This window comes from Nyctibius grandis, chromosome 13 (assembly GCF_013368605.1).
Source record: "Nyctibius grandis isolate bNycGra1 chromosome 13, bNycGra1.pri, whole genome shotgun sequence".
NCBI classification, from domain to species: domain Eukaryota; kingdom Metazoa; phylum Chordata; class Aves; order Nyctibiiformes; family Nyctibiidae; genus Nyctibius; species Nyctibius grandis.
Genome location: NC_090670.1, coordinates 15422316 through 15437426, shown reverse-complemented (window position 1 = coordinate 15437426; position 15111 = coordinate 15422316). Strand labels below are relative to the sequence as shown.

The window sequence follows — 15111 nt, the reverse complement described above, 5'->3', positions numbered from 1 at the left end:
TGTTTCATGAGAGGATCTGAGTTTGTGTACTTGCATAGGTGCTGGTAAAACCTGTAGAAGGGGCAGGTGACTTTTCAGCTACATGGCACATGGTGACAACTGCTCCTCTTCCTGTTCAGACCTGCAGCGTTGGCTGGTATTTCAGTGTATGGAAACTACCTAGATGAAGGAACCGCTTAGTAGCAAGGATTCAATACCTGAAGCCAATACCAGTGGATCTCAAGTATGTCCTGTTTAAAGGCTAGTAAGAGAGGCCGGAGTGGTGAGGCTGAGAGTGGCATTTATCTTAGGAAAGCTGTAAGTATCCCCTAATCCCCATGGTAAAGCAGAAAGGTACTAAAGCAATGGACTTAAGTTTGTCATGACTCTGAACTGTAGCTTTTTAAGATACCGCTGATCCTGGGATGATAAATAGACCCGTCAGCTCAGTGCATTACTAAAGTGTATGCCCAGCTCTGTGGTTGCACTGTTTGAATGGGAAGGACCAAGCAGAGATCCAGCTTAAGCATGTGATTATGTGACTTAGTGACACAGAACTGTAGTTTATTCAACAGTTTTAAGTAAAATTCTTCTGCAATTAGCTTATTTCCTGCCTGTGGACGTTTATTAGATATTTTCCCTTCCCATTATGATGGGAACAGCTCCAGCATATTTAAGAGACAATTGGGAACACGCTGGGATATTTAAAGATTCCCAGAACTTGAATCTGAGTAATGCGTTGGGCTGCTGTGTAAGGACTGCTGTGCTATGGGTCTGTTCTGGTGAAATTGGCTCAGTATGAGGTATTTTTTATTATGTGATGATTTTAAAACTCTGGACAGGCTGGGCTAAATCATGTAGTGCAGTCATTGATTTCTAATTTAACTCAGCATTTTGATGCCAGTGATCCTGTAAGAGTTCCCACGGCTGCAGGCTGGCTAGTGAACTTAAAAGTTATCTTGGATATTTATAGGGTGCCTATTCTTGTAGGGTCTTTTGGGCTGTCCTCATTGAGCAAGGGAGGATGGGGAAAGAGTCTAAAGCACAGTTCCAGGCACCAGGAACTTTGGGTTCAGTTGCAGTTTATGGATTCTGGAATAGTCACTGAATTACTCTGCCTCAGTTCTCCCAGCTGTATCTGCAGTATGGAGTAATATTACATTCTGTGCAGAGGGACACAGGTCTGGTACTTGTGATTAATCTTGCAGATATCAAGTGGTGTAGGAGTAAACTTATTATTACTCAATACTTTCTACTTATTTTGCAGTTTGTGGAATGAACCAGGTTCTGTATTCATGCCTTTATACAGAGGAAAGCTAACAAAGCAAGCGAGATGTTACCGTTGCCTACCAATTTGAGTTAAATGTCAAGAGTATGCCGTTCTGACTTTTATTTTTCTGTTAATTTCCCCTTGGAGCAATAAAGCCTGCAGGCAGGACATTCTGGGACCTCACTGCCCTTCTCTGAAGGTTAATGGTCACTTTATCTTTAGCCTTGTGTTTGCAGGCACTGGAGTCAGACAGCCTTGTCCCCAGAGCTGTGCTTCCATGATTTCCCGTATTATTGCTTCAGCCGACAGCCAGTGAGATGGTATCAGGGATGACCTTCGCTTTTGAATTTTTATTTCAGTCGCCGTTGAAATTCAGGATGTTGATGGTTTTAGGAATATTATTCCAGATGTGCGAGTCCCCGGTTTTCTTCTTGCTTATACCTGTACAAACAAATCAGGAGTAATTCTGTTGAAGAGGTGCGCCTATGTTAGTGCAAAACTAATATACATGGGAAGTCATTAAACTTGATTGCTATTCACAGCACAAGCATTAGTGGCAATGTCAGTCTGATCTGTCTCCAAGGGAGCTTGGCAAGAGTGCTGCAAGGACATTGACTGGATCTGTCCCTAGAGGGGAATTTGGGAAGAATGGGGTGTAGAGAAATCAATTCATTCTTCACATGGTCTCAGGATATTTGTTTAGACTTAGTAACTGTTACCTCTGATGTTCTACATCTAGACTAGGCACTGGTCCGTGTGCCGGTAGCTACATACTGTGTTCTCACATTTCTTTCCAGATGGTCTTGTGTATTGGTGCCTGCCTGGACACCAAGAAGGAGAAGTTGTGTTGTTAGAACTTAGTATTTTTTAACATGGTATTTTCTTAAGTCAGAATGTGTAGAAATAAGAGCTCCTTTGTTCAGCTTCTGCACTACCTCCCGTTAGACAAAAGAACCACAGTTTCCCAGTATATAAAATACTGACCGTGCCATTTTCCCTGGAAATATCAAGCTCTTCCACGATGTCAAAAATAATCTGCTTTTCATTCAGACTCATTAAAATCTTAGATTTTAGATTTAGGGTCGTGGATGAAAAAAGCAGATGCGTGAGAGGCAGCACATCCTGGCTATATTGTCTATGTATACAGGGATGCTATTACTTTCTATATAAATAAAGGACATAGTTATATGCAAATCAATCCTTGTGGATTTGTAAAATGTCGAACAAACACTTCTATCTCTTTATCTGTAATATTTGTTTGGCGATTGATATTTTCTGGCACTGAAGTCTGAGGTTACATCTGTGATCCTGTTGCAAATCTAGGGGAAGTGCCTGACCTTCATCTCCAGATAATCCAGAAAGAGTTCACGTTTGACTGTGGGGACACAAAGGACAGATTTAGCATACCAGTATCTTTTTTGCCATATTTTAGAATTCAGTAATGTATTGGACACTCCATACTGAAGTTTATCTTCACTCCTTCCTCAGAGGTGAAGACAATGTGTTTGTGAGAAACAGCAAGAAATGATTTAGACTCAGAATTACCGAACACTGGAATCAAAGAGATTATATGTGTTGCTGCTTTCTTTGAAATATTATTTTTATTGAAAGAGCTTGCAGGAAGTCCTCTAACAGGGAACAAAAAGAACAAAAATCCCCCAAATCCCACACATTATACACAAAGTGTAAAAATAAACATAATTAGAGCAAAATAGAGTAATTAGACTCCAGAGCAAGTATCATGGCAAATTCTTCAGGCTTATACAAATGAATAAAAAGCTGATATATCACATAGTTACAGGCCTATGAGATGGGCTTTGACTGTCTTTTTCCTCCTAATATTAATCACAGGTGGATGTGTAAACTCTGCAAGGCAGAAATCCTCTTGTCTCTACTTCTTTGTTTTCTGCACAGTACTGTGTTTGATTCCAGCCCTGTTTGTTTAAAGCTCTGATACTGCAGCTTTTAAGTGATGTATGTTTAGTTGTTTCTTTAGTATTGAAGGGTTTTCACTGAAAATTTCCAAGCCAGGCCCATTTGCCAGCCTGGGAATCTCACTTGTAAGAAAGCTGAATCCATTTCTGCTTCAGGAAAAGTGTTTACTGAGAGCCACATTTATGTTAGCACACATGTAAACAATCCACATGCCAAATGCAGAGAGAATTGTGGTATGGGAAGAGTGACTTGCAATGTTATGGTTAGATTTCTGTGCAGGGTTTATTCTAGGTTATAATGGAAGGAGTGCTTTACATGCAATTCAGCTGGAATGACACATTTTCATAAATACTTGGGCAAGACCAAGCGCAGCATAAAATCTAGTCTGAAAGTTCTCGATTAACCTAGGCTTTGTTGCTCAATGGTGAAGACACGAGAACTGGACGGTAGACTTGAATTCTGCTGGATTGGCCCCAAATATCTCGTGCAGTGTCCAGACACTGGCAGGGTTACTTTTTTAAACAAAGGAATAGAAAATGTCAGTTGTTTGAGGGTACACAGCCCTGCCCGAAAAGGAGGGGAGGGTCTGTGCAGCTGCATAGCTTCAGGTGCATTATGGGATGCAGGAGGGCACATGGTGCTCAGGCTGACAGCAGCTGGGAAAGGTGGAGAGAGGCAGAAGAACTGAAAAGTGCAAAGCGTTGCTAGGGGTACAAATGCAACACACATGTAGGAAATACCCAGAAGTCCATATAGATCAGTATATGGCAGCTCACCCCATCGCAGTGGTGATAGGGGGAGCTGCAAACCTCCTTCAGTGAATTCTCACCTGATAGACACTGTGTTTTTTGGAACAGCTAAACTTGCCAGAGGAATGCAGTCAAAATGTGACTTTGTTACAGTGACTAGGAGAGAGGGAAGTAGACTGGATTTTGGTAGAGGCTAAAGGCTAAAAATGAGGGACCAAAGTCTGCCTTGTTATCAAGAAGTCAGTTCAGAGGCACCAAAATATACAGGAAATCTGAAATGGTATGGTCTGTCAGTTTGCTGTAGGATTTCTACTCCTACCCCTACATTTGTTTGGTGAAACATGAAACTTTCGTCCCTTTCTGAAAATAAATAAATAAAAAAATAAATCAAACATCCATGTTTGAATGCCGTGAATCATGGGATTTCCTAACTGTGTGACATCAGGTCCATCCCTGCTGCTTTGCACTGTGCGTGTGTCCTGATTGCATGCAAGCCAGCTTTGAATGGACACTTTGCAAAGTGTGAAGTATTCACTGTCTGAGAGCCGGGGAGGCAAGGGCATGGTTAGTCCTTAGAGATCTAGTTGCGAGAGGCTGCAAGAGAAGCAGTAGATCTGGCGGACATGAAACATATTTTGAATTGCTCGTTGTGTGTGTGGCTCCTAACACCTCTGCTGTCAGGCTGCTGGCATGTACCCTGTGTACGTGTATACGTGTAGGAAGTGACTGTGGAAACGTGCCAGTGTTTTGTAGCTCACTTTGAGTTTCCCCCGTTGGATTACTAGATGCTGTTGGTTACTTACGTTAAAGAGGCTTTTTTTGGAATGACACAGGTGAAAGTGCCTGTGAAACAAATAACTCACTGATTTTAGGAGCTATATTTTGGTGCAAACATTTCTCAATGATTGAGTTGCTGGGCCTTGCTCAGACTTGCCTCCCTCCTTCCCTTTGGAGAAATTAAGAAGCTTGTTGGGAAGTTTACCAGGCACTGGGAGCTCTGCTGCTACCTCTTCATTGCTGCTGGTACCACTGCGGGAGGGCAGCTTGCCACCTGGACTGCGTGTTCTGCCTGCAGACTCAGAAGGTGAAGTGAGGTGGATTTGGATGTGCAGTGATCACAGGGGGGTGGTGCAGTGTTGGGCTGTTGAGGTAAAGCAGTGACAGTGGGTTTGAAGAAGTCAATGGGGAAGACCATAATTTTCAACTGCAAGGGGGCCTGGACTGGGCTATTTCAGTCAAGCCAAGCCACAAACTTTAGAGGAAATCCAGATCTGATTCAACTTCCAGGTGTCTAAACTTGTCTTCCCTATCTTTAAAGAACATCTTTGCCAAAGTCTGTATTCTGTGGTTATTTGGTGTTCTTCTACTTTCCAAGCTGGAAACAGCTTTAATTAATTAACTGACAGTAGAGCAGCCCATTTGCTTTAGCACTTGACAAGTGAAGAGTGCAGTGCAGCAACTGTTTGGCTTTCAGACCTGGGTACAGTACATAACTGCTTACTTGCACTGATTTACGTGTGGACGTAGAGCCATCATGTTTATCAGCATCTAAGGTTTCAGATCTGTACCCAAAAAGCTCAGTGTGTAGCCATTTGGAGCTGTGCTAGCGATAAGAGGCAGAACAGTGAATAATAGATGCTACCATGAAGTGGCTTGGAGACTGATATGAAGATAGGGAATCAAAAAGGATTAAATCCTGAGGCAGGGTAATTATTTTTAATGACTGTTTACTAGTCTGTGCTTCTTGAAAAGTAAGGGGGTTTCTAGATGGTGCAGTGTGTGTTGCTAAACTGCCAGTTCCTGGGAGCACGACTATGTTTCACCTAAAGGGAACCCAACAGATGAAGGTCTGCATGTTCAAGTAAGTAACTTCGAGACAAAAATACATGAAAGAAAAAAGAATAATGAAAGGAAACATATTCTGAAGGCAGACCATCTGAGGAGGTTAGGAGACAGGGAATGTGCTTCATGTTAGCAAAAAATCTGATCTTTTGAAGCTTGTGGGCCATATACTTCATCAGTTAAAGTGATGAAATTCTTCCAAAGCCACCAGGATTACAGCCTTCCAGTGGCTTTAGGGATTGGGCCTTCCCACTGCAAGGCCATTTGATCTTTCTTGCTTTTAAATGCAACTGTGAATTTCTCATGAGGTCTCCTCCATTTCTTACTGTGTGTGTTTCCGTTGGCAGCATTTTCTGAACTAAATGCCAGGCAGATTTCAGATGCAGTCCTGCGTCCAAGGTTTTGTACATTAACCCAGTCAGAATGTTTCTCCAGTAATCTCCAGGAATTCCTTCTTGGTGGTTGTTACCCAGTAACTGGAGCCTTGATTTTGACTTTTTTTTTTTCTGTGGGCTTTCTCTGATGGGTGGACACTAATGCTCTCTAGCTAGCCTTTTTCTGTTAGGATTAGGAGTTCAGCATGAAGTCATCATGACAAATGCAGTAAGTCAGGACAACAGCAAAACTCATTTCGGTAAAACTTCAACTAGTATTACTGTATTTTTGCTTCTTTGTCTTTTCCCAAGACAGAGAAAGTGTATCTGCTTGAGGTCAGGTTTGATTTGCAGTTCTTCTGAGGATGGCGTTGAAGTTGGCTGCTCATAGAGGCTTTCTCTTTCCTGCAAAGTGGGAAACTAGACTAGAATATGATTTGGTTCCTGCTTGTGATGGCTCTTGCACTTGCTGTCATTTATTATTTGGGTGATGGCTTTCCTTTGTGTAGGGGGCTTTATAGCAAATAGAGAAATGGAGTTGTCTGTTCATAGATTCAAAGTTCTGCACCGTTATGAAACTGCTGTAGCTGAGTCAGTTATGGGACTCCTCACCAGAGGTCCATTTCTCAAGCTTCACGTCTCTCTTATGGGAAAGGTGTTAAAATAAAAATATTTTTTTCCTAGTATTCCAGAAGAACTGCTCCACCTTAGATCTGGTCTTGCTACTCAACGCCTTTAAGAGGAACTCATATAGAAATACTCATATAATACTCCCTTGTACTGGCTTGCCAGACCCAAGTATTCAAATGTTATGTACTAGCTGAGAAATACAAATAAATGTGGTTTTCTTCTGATTTTTTAGGATTGAGTGTAAATCTTTCCTTTGCAATCGTGAGTTACGAACTTACTACATTTGAATATGTATGTGTTTTTTTAAATCAAGAGCTGAGATTCTTACTAAGACACGCGACTCCAAGAACAGGCTGACCCTTTGTTACTGGCTTACTGGCAGCTGATAGTCTCTAGTTGTGTGCAGGCAGCACAAGCAATGTTTTACTTCACCTCCCTGCTTTTACCTCAACAGAGGTCATTAACAACCATGATGTGGATTCATTTCCTTATGAATTTAATGCAATATAATGTCAGAAATTTGTGCAGCTATGTTGTCCCCAGGGCTTGGGTCACTCCTGTGAATGAAGCTGCTTGATGTTTATGTTCCCCAGCATTAAACCATAGCCCTTTTCCTCCTTCCACACCCAGTGAGGGCCTTCTTTCTTGTGGCAGTGAGTAACAGCTGTTAGTGTATTGCCAAAGCGCATCACCAGGCAGTATTTTTCTCATATGGGTGTGCTGGCTACTTTAAACTCCAGAGCTTTTTGTCTAACCTTGCAATATTGCAGGGATGTATTTTTTTCTGTTAATGTGCAGAATAGCTTGTTAGAATACATTGTGATTTACAGTGAGATGGGATGATGCCTGTTCTGGAAGGTCCCATGCACCCCTTATGTGCTGGAGAATGACAACAGTTTTTAGTGGTAATTTCAAAGATGTTGCAAGTATTTTCTGTAGCCTTTCTCTGTCTAAAAACTGACAATAACAATTAATCTCTTCAGGGCTGCTTCATATCCTAATTACAGCCAAGCCTCTCATTAGTCCCACAGGGAGACAGAATCAAATGCCATATGGTATTTTACACTTAGGATGCTGTGCTTACCAAGAGCTGGAAGGAGACAGGAAAAGGGGGAGTTAACAATTCATAACCATTTATGGAACAGGCACAGCCCTCCTTGGACCCAGTTCAGCAGAGTCTGAGGGCCTCAGACCAGGAACTTTATCTGGCTAGTAATTGCATCGGCATGCTGGCTTTCTTGTGTGCGTGTGTGGGCATTTGGTGAGCAGGATACGAAGCTGCAGAACCTCTGTGCTGGCATCCACACACAAGGATGAATTAAATGCACACACGCCTCCCAGGAAGGGCCATGGCTGGATTCTACGGTTGCCTGAAAAGTAAAAAGTAAGTGCCATGCTGAGCCCTCCCCTCCACCTTTCCAAAGTGGGTACTTTGAAATTCTGTCTTTGTTTTATTTCAGCAGCAGCGCTGAACAAAATGCTTATGCCTTGAGACTGAGTACAAAAGTACAAAAAAATCAATCCTGGCTGAAATACCAAATTGGTGAAAATTGGTCATGTTTTTTTCCTTCAGAGGTATAAACATGAAATACTGCAAAAGGAATTAAGAACCTCTTCCTAATTATAACAAGAGGAAAAATGTCCTCTTCCTTATTGATTAGCTATATTGCTTATATATTAACACATAAAAATGAGAAATACAGAAATGCACATTGTCTTTTAAAAAATGTTCAGCTAGAAATCTGACAGTAAATGCTCTTGGAGGACTTGAGGTTTGTTTCTGTAATCGCTCCGTGTCGAGAGATTTGGTTGTATTTAAAATAAATATTTTTTATTGCTTCACTGACATATTCTGTTGGAGCAGACTATAAAGGGAGAAGAGAATGGGACAATGCATGTTAGTATTTGTGCTTTAAACCACCATGAAGATACATTCTGTTTTTCCTTTGACATTCTCCCTGCTAAGGAATGGAACAAAATTTTCTGCTGCAAAAACTGAGCAGCGGTTTTTGATAATGTTTTGCATCAGCAGACTGTAGAGGGCTCTGTTCTTGCGTACAGTATGGGATTACAGAAAGTGAAAATGTACCGTGAAAGGCAAGCAAAGTTGTATCTTGATGCTTAAGATGTGAATGCTGATAGTTAAATGTATGGTTCAAGTCCTGGTTAGCAGAGGGGAAAAAAAATAGTTCAACATTGAAGCTGGCAATTCACTCTTTCTGCTTTTCCCTCTCCTAAAGGTTGTATCCCTCATACCAACAGTTTGTCTCACATTACTCTTGTGGAAATGTGCATTTTCAAAGGCACACAATTCCTCTTGGATTTCAGTTAGCATTTCCATCCCATATTGACTCTTTTCCTCCTTTGAAATTTGTAACAGTGTCTATGAGAGGGAATTAATATTTGAAAAGTAAGTCTGCCTTAGATAAAGGGGGAGGAAGCGATCAGTGCTAGCAAAAGGGCTATGAGTGAGTCCTGATGAAGGTAGGAGGATTGGCACTCGAATTGACAAAAAAGATCAGTTTACATTGTTTGATTTATGCTAAGTTGTTTTTCCCCCAAATCCTCCAGCATCTAATGAAGTTGAAACAAACTTGGAAGTCTGAGAGAGCCTATAAAGGCTGGACAGATGAAGATTCTTCCATGTGGCATACAATCTCTTCTTTCCTGCTGGATCTCCACCTGATTTATGAGGAACAGGGTTTTTTTTCTTCAACAAATACTTCTTTCTTATTACTCTTCAGTTAGGTCTCTACACTTGATATATATACAGGTTATATTCCTCAACCTGTTATTTCACCCCAGTGAATTAGTGCAACTATTAATACTTTGCAGTCTTTACAAATTTTATAGCTGCTTTGGCTGTGACTATTGGCAGTTAAAATGAGTCTAAGACACCAATTGCAGTAACAGTGATGTTTTTACCCTGAGGTTAATTTTGGATGAAATTTGTTTGGAGTTTGACATGAAGTGTTTGTCTTTCTGGACAAGTGGGTCATTGGAATGGCTTCCCCAAGTCCTCATGTGGTCATTCGACCTGTAGGAGTTAGTTTGCTTTCTGAATGAAAGCTATTTTGGAATGAAATTAATTCTATCTTTTAAACAATTGGCTTGGGTACCAGTAGGGATTTAGCGAAAGCAGCATAGAGCTCAGTGCAGGCCATAAAACCTGCCACTGACACTGGGAAAGGGGTCCAGCCAGGGCTTTGAGCTGCTGGATCCAGCTAAAGCACCTCGGCTGTTTTAAAAGCTGCTTTGGGTAGCACGCGCCTGTGCTGCTGCCACATTCACCTTCACTCCCTGACATTTTGCAAGAGGAAGCAAAGGCTCTGCCTTGGTACACTGCGATAATGTATGGCTGAATCTGGTCTTTCTGCAGAGAGCCCTATCCCTGTGCTTTGTTAATGTTCTTTTATGAGATGTCATATTAAAAATAAAAAAGCCCAAACCCCAGTCCAGGCAATTCTTTGTCACAGCCCCAATCTTGGCTGCTATTCCACTGAAATAAAAGTTGCAGATTGCTTTCGTATTTCTCTTTAACGAGCATCTGCAACCTGAATAATCTTAAATTGTTCTTCCAGTAAGTTCGTAGCTCATTATCCTTGTTGCAAAGTTTTGTTGTGCTTGGTCTTAGTGTGGTGTCAGAAAAAAATGCTAGATCTGGACAGAGATGATGAAGTTTTCTGGAGGAATCTTTTCGTATGTGTCTCAGTTTTTGGTACTAGCCAAATACATAGTTATGAGCTGAAAATGTGGTTGCTTGAATAGTAAGGTTCTCTGATGGTCAATGCAAACTGCCAATTTCCAAAGACAAATATAGTGTGTTAGAAGCTATATAAAATATTTGGCTGAAAGCTTTGCGTGCCAGCTCAGAACTGGTTTCTATAACAGGCTGTAAGGAAATGTATTTAACTGGTCTGTACTTAATGTGGTCACTCAGGATCTCATGGTGCCTTTCACAAGCAATCCCAGAATTATGGACGTGTTTCAAATATGAATGTCTTCTGCTATGCCAAGCTCTGCACTTCAGTGAGGTATTGTATTCTTTTCTTATAGTTTGAAATTGTCAAAAAATGCTGATATGCACTCTTATCCTGCAAGTAAGTTTAGCATTTGGGTAAAGCAAGTTGAACAAGGGATGCATCAGTATACTTTTCCATATATTTTTAGATTGAAATGAAAGTCATTGCAAATGTGAAGTGATGTTATGACCATGAAATTGAGTAAAATGAGTTTTCTGGATTAGGTGCTGGTGCTGTTGCTCTGTTGCTGTAGCTTACGTTGTTGCCTCTTCAGATGAGTGGCAGGAAGAGATCTTGTTTTGTTGCTGGGGCTATTGCAAAGATGGTTTAGTGCTGTCCACCTGATGGATAACCAACTAAGCTGAGATGTCTCTTCACTGCCTCCCACACCCTCGCCCCAAGCCCTCTTGTTGGAGAGGCTCACAGGGGATGGTGGAAGGAGTGCCAGAAGTCCCTTCGTCCTTGGCGCATAATACAGTTTTTACAGCTTTTATATCTGTGTGGGGTCCTTGAAACCTTTGGTTCCCCATCTACAGCAAGCAGCTGCTGTTTTAGCTTGGACACTAGCAAGTGAATTGGAAGTGGTTTAAAGCTCCACCAACTGCTACTGAAGTAGCAACTTGGCACTGTGGGGAACGGGGCAGTTTAAAACTGTTGGCTCTTCTCTGTCAGCAGCTCATTCGCCTCCTGTGGCCTCTCTCACTTTTTGGAGGCACACAGTCGCCGTGGGGTCTAAGTAGCTGTGTTTGCTGACTGTCTGCAGTACTCGACGCTTTACTCTTTGGCTCAATTTTAGACATGGTGCCTCTTTCCAGGACTCACAGGCTGTTTAAAGTGAGACACTGAGTTCCCTGACTGTCCCTACCTGTAGCATCCCCCAGCATACCTGGGCTTGGCTGGGCTCAGCAGTGGTCCGTAGGCTCAGTGGGGCTGGCGGCTGTCAGGAGGCCATGCGGCTTTGGAGTCAGTGCGTGCTGCCTGGGAGCTGTGGCAGAGCTAGTGCTGTGGTCCTGTAGTGATCTGGGGGGTCTCTTCTGTGTGGCTGATGAATTCTGGTGAGGTGAAATGCTTCCCATGAACGCTTTGATATCCTGAAATATGCTTGTTTACGTGCCTTTATTGTATACCACTTTAACACAATATTTCCCAATGAGGGCAAGAATCACTCAGTAATGGTTTTTCAGTGTTTTTTGAGATGAGAACATCTGAGGATGAAAGGTGGTTCCTGCCCAGCAAAGCAAGTTTCCAGTCCAGATATAATCCCTGGATCTACATAGGGTGACAATACTGGGTTTCAAGAAACAGCTTATGGAGGGTGCAAGAGGCAAAGCATTAACCAGGAGAAAGGATGTGCTTTTGTGGAAAGTGGAGAGCTCTCCCAGCTGGGGCAAAGTCAGAGAGGGTGAGCTGAGGTGAAAGGACTCCCTGGGCATCATGAGTCTCTCAGAGGAATCTTTCAGTACACAACCTATGAGCATGTTCCTGTACATGGCAATTATACAGAGTATTTGGACATTTGTGAGCATTTTGTCGTCAGCCCACAGGGTTTGTTCAGTGCTATGCCTGGTATTAAATGTGTGCAGGCTTAAGTCCTGTTTTCTTACTCAAGAATAGTAGAGAGGGGGAACAAAAGCAGTCAGGAGGTGGCAGAGCCATGGCACTGCAGGCAATTGAGCACAGTTAGTACAGTGGTGCTGTATTATTAACAAAAAGATCAGCTACTTCTCTGTTGATTCATTCCATTTGACTCATCTCTGTGCAAGAAGTTCAGTTCTGGCTTAATACACCAGTGAGTCACTCCACGTCTCCCAGTCCTCCTCGCTCTCTTCGTGCTTCTCCCTGGACGGTGTTTGTTTTAGCAGCCACAGTGATGCGGTGTGTTTGCTGGCTGTAGGCAGAGGAATTCCAAGCAGGCATGCCCGTTTGTTTGGTTTCAGCAGAACAGCTCTTTCCCTATGACCAAGGTGCCGAGTATTTGACAGATGTGCACCTCTAATGCTGCGTGTCCTAATTCTCTTGCACTGGAGCAGAAGCTTCTTGGATTGAGACAATCTACTGAATGTGATTCTCACTCTTCTGCACCCTTTGGCTGTCAGGTTTTTTTTGTCTACATTATTTTGCCAGACTGAACCATGAAAACATCTTGTTATAATTTTGCCTTGTACTTTCTTCTTGTACAGAAACTTCCGCTGCTCAGAGTGTCTAGCTTTGTACCCTTACAGCCAACTGGAGAGATTAATTTGTCATTTCCTCCTTGTACAGAGGTCTAGAAAGTTTAATAGCTGTGATGTGAAGGCCTAGAATTGGCTTTAAAAACTGAAATCTGACTATAGATATGTAGGACAAAAATGTAGTAGGTCTAAGCTGTACTTCCAGTAGATAACCTGCCTGAGCTGGTGTAGGGCAGCGAGAGCTGATTAGCAGCCAAACTTGGGAAAATCTGAGATAAGTCTGTCTGTGGGGAAACAGGAAAAAAACCCCAAGGTAATTCCAAGGTTGATTTTTTCCCCCCCAAATTTCTCCTAAGGGTTACTCCTGTAAGAAAACAGTTGAGCACAAGGTGCTCTACTCTAATGTGATCCAAGCTTATAGTTCTGCATTAGATCTGCTGTAGTTTCAAGGTTGGTAAAACTATTATGGATCAAGGAGTTTTTAAGTAGTGTTTTGAATACAAGAAATACTAACTCCAGACTTTTTTTTTTATCTTGTTATATTATTCATAATTATTTGTATCAAGTTATCAGGTGGCCCTCTGAGGCTCCATTGTGGGAGTCACTGTTTAAACAAAAAAAAAGTCGGTCAGTTAATATCCTGTCTGATTTGGCTTGCAGATGCTGAGCTGTCGCTGTTCATCACTGCGTTAACAGTCAGGGTTGTGCTAACAGCTCAACATTTCCAACACAATGTACGTGAAAAAGCTGAGACCTGGGCCACACACATCATTATTAATTTTTTTAACTGTATCATTATACCAGTGTGTGCTGTTGCATTCATATTGGTGTACAGGTACCAAGGTGTTCTGTGGTCTGTCGTATCCTGTCACCATGCTATAGCATGTTGGTACCTTTGTGACTGTGTGAGGGGGTTGTGGCACTCTCAGTCAGAGCAGGGTAACTTGGCTGTGCAGACAAAGCTGCCTGACTTTGCTTTTTGACCAGCCAGCCAGAGCTAAGGCGGCATTCCAGCTTGAGATTTTTGTGGTGGTTATTTCTTTTGGCCTCCGAGTTTCAAGGATCTGGTGCTAATAAGGGAACTAAATGTTTGACTTTTATTCGTTATGAATTCATTTATGCTTATTCATTCTCAGAAATATGTAACTGTGCGTTTTTGCCAGGGCTTGTAAGTATCACTCATCTAACAACACAGTTCTGATCCACACAGTAGTTCAGATGCAAATGGGATGTATTTGAATGCTCTAGCTCAGACTTATGATGCAGATGTCACATTAATCATCAAGCTGTCTGTGTACTTGGGAAAATACAGATCTGACAGAGGTGCAGAGGAATTGTTTGCTGGTTCACTCTAGCACTCAAACTCTTTTCCATCATCTCAGCTTAGTGAAAAGAATGTTCCAGAAGTTGAAATTTCATTGCTTTCCTTCAAAAAATGCAAATTGTCTTATTGCTTCCTTTCTTGCAGCCTTGGCCTGTGAAGGCCTTACAGAATTTCTGTCCCCATCTGATTCCAGCCCCCCAATGCCTACTGGTCAGTGCCCAGTCTTGCAGCTCTTGTTGTCTTTGGTGTCACCCTCCTGGGTTTTTCTGCTGTCATGTACCCTCTCTGCTCCCTATTGCTACCATACCACCTTCTTCAAAACACAGTTGAATACAGCTTGATATTCTGTTGGTGCAGAATAGCATTAGCTCAGATAATCTTATTTTAGATGATCCTATTTTAGAGAGGTATTTGTGTCCAGAATCCCAGAGAAGTAGGATCCCTTTTTAGTGGTTGCTCATACTAAAAAGAAAAGTCAGCTGATGCCCTTGGGACAGAAATGGCTCAGGGACTCCTTTAAGCACATGCATGATCTCCCTTGGCTCTAACAGTTTGCCTTGTGCTTCAAGACTGAGTGTACTTCAGAAGCTACCTAGCTTGAGGGTCCAGAGAGAGCAGCCAGGAGAGAAAGGCAGGGACAGCAGGAGGTTTCCTTTAGAGCAAAAGAAAGGAGACCCTCAAACCCCTTGGCCTTCCTTGATCAGCAGCCAAAATGGGGTCTGAATTCCAGAGATACCCACGGGCAGTGGGAACTCAGGGGGTTTAGCCAGCCACACACAGTATGTTTCAACATCGGAGGGAGCTGGCCTTGTTTT

At 42.3% G+C, this 15111-nt stretch overlaps 1 protein-coding gene across 2 annotated transcripts in view; it reads left to right on the top strand.

The window, feature by feature from the left end:
* Nucleotides 1-15111, top strand: part of KIAA1210 (KIAA1210 ortholog) — a 59650-nt gene that overhangs the window by 6865 nt on the left and 37674 nt on the right. The window contains exon 1 of one of the 2 annotated variants that reach the window (XM_068411982.1): nt 8038-8163. The exons of the other annotated variant lie outside the window; for it this stretch is intronic. Coding sequence (XP_068268083.1) covers nt 8102-8163 — 62 coding nt within the window. The 5' untranslated portion in view covers nt 8038-8101. Of the gene's footprint in view, nt 1-8037; nt 8164-15111 lie in introns of those variants that run through there. 2 annotated transcript variants of the gene reach the window in all.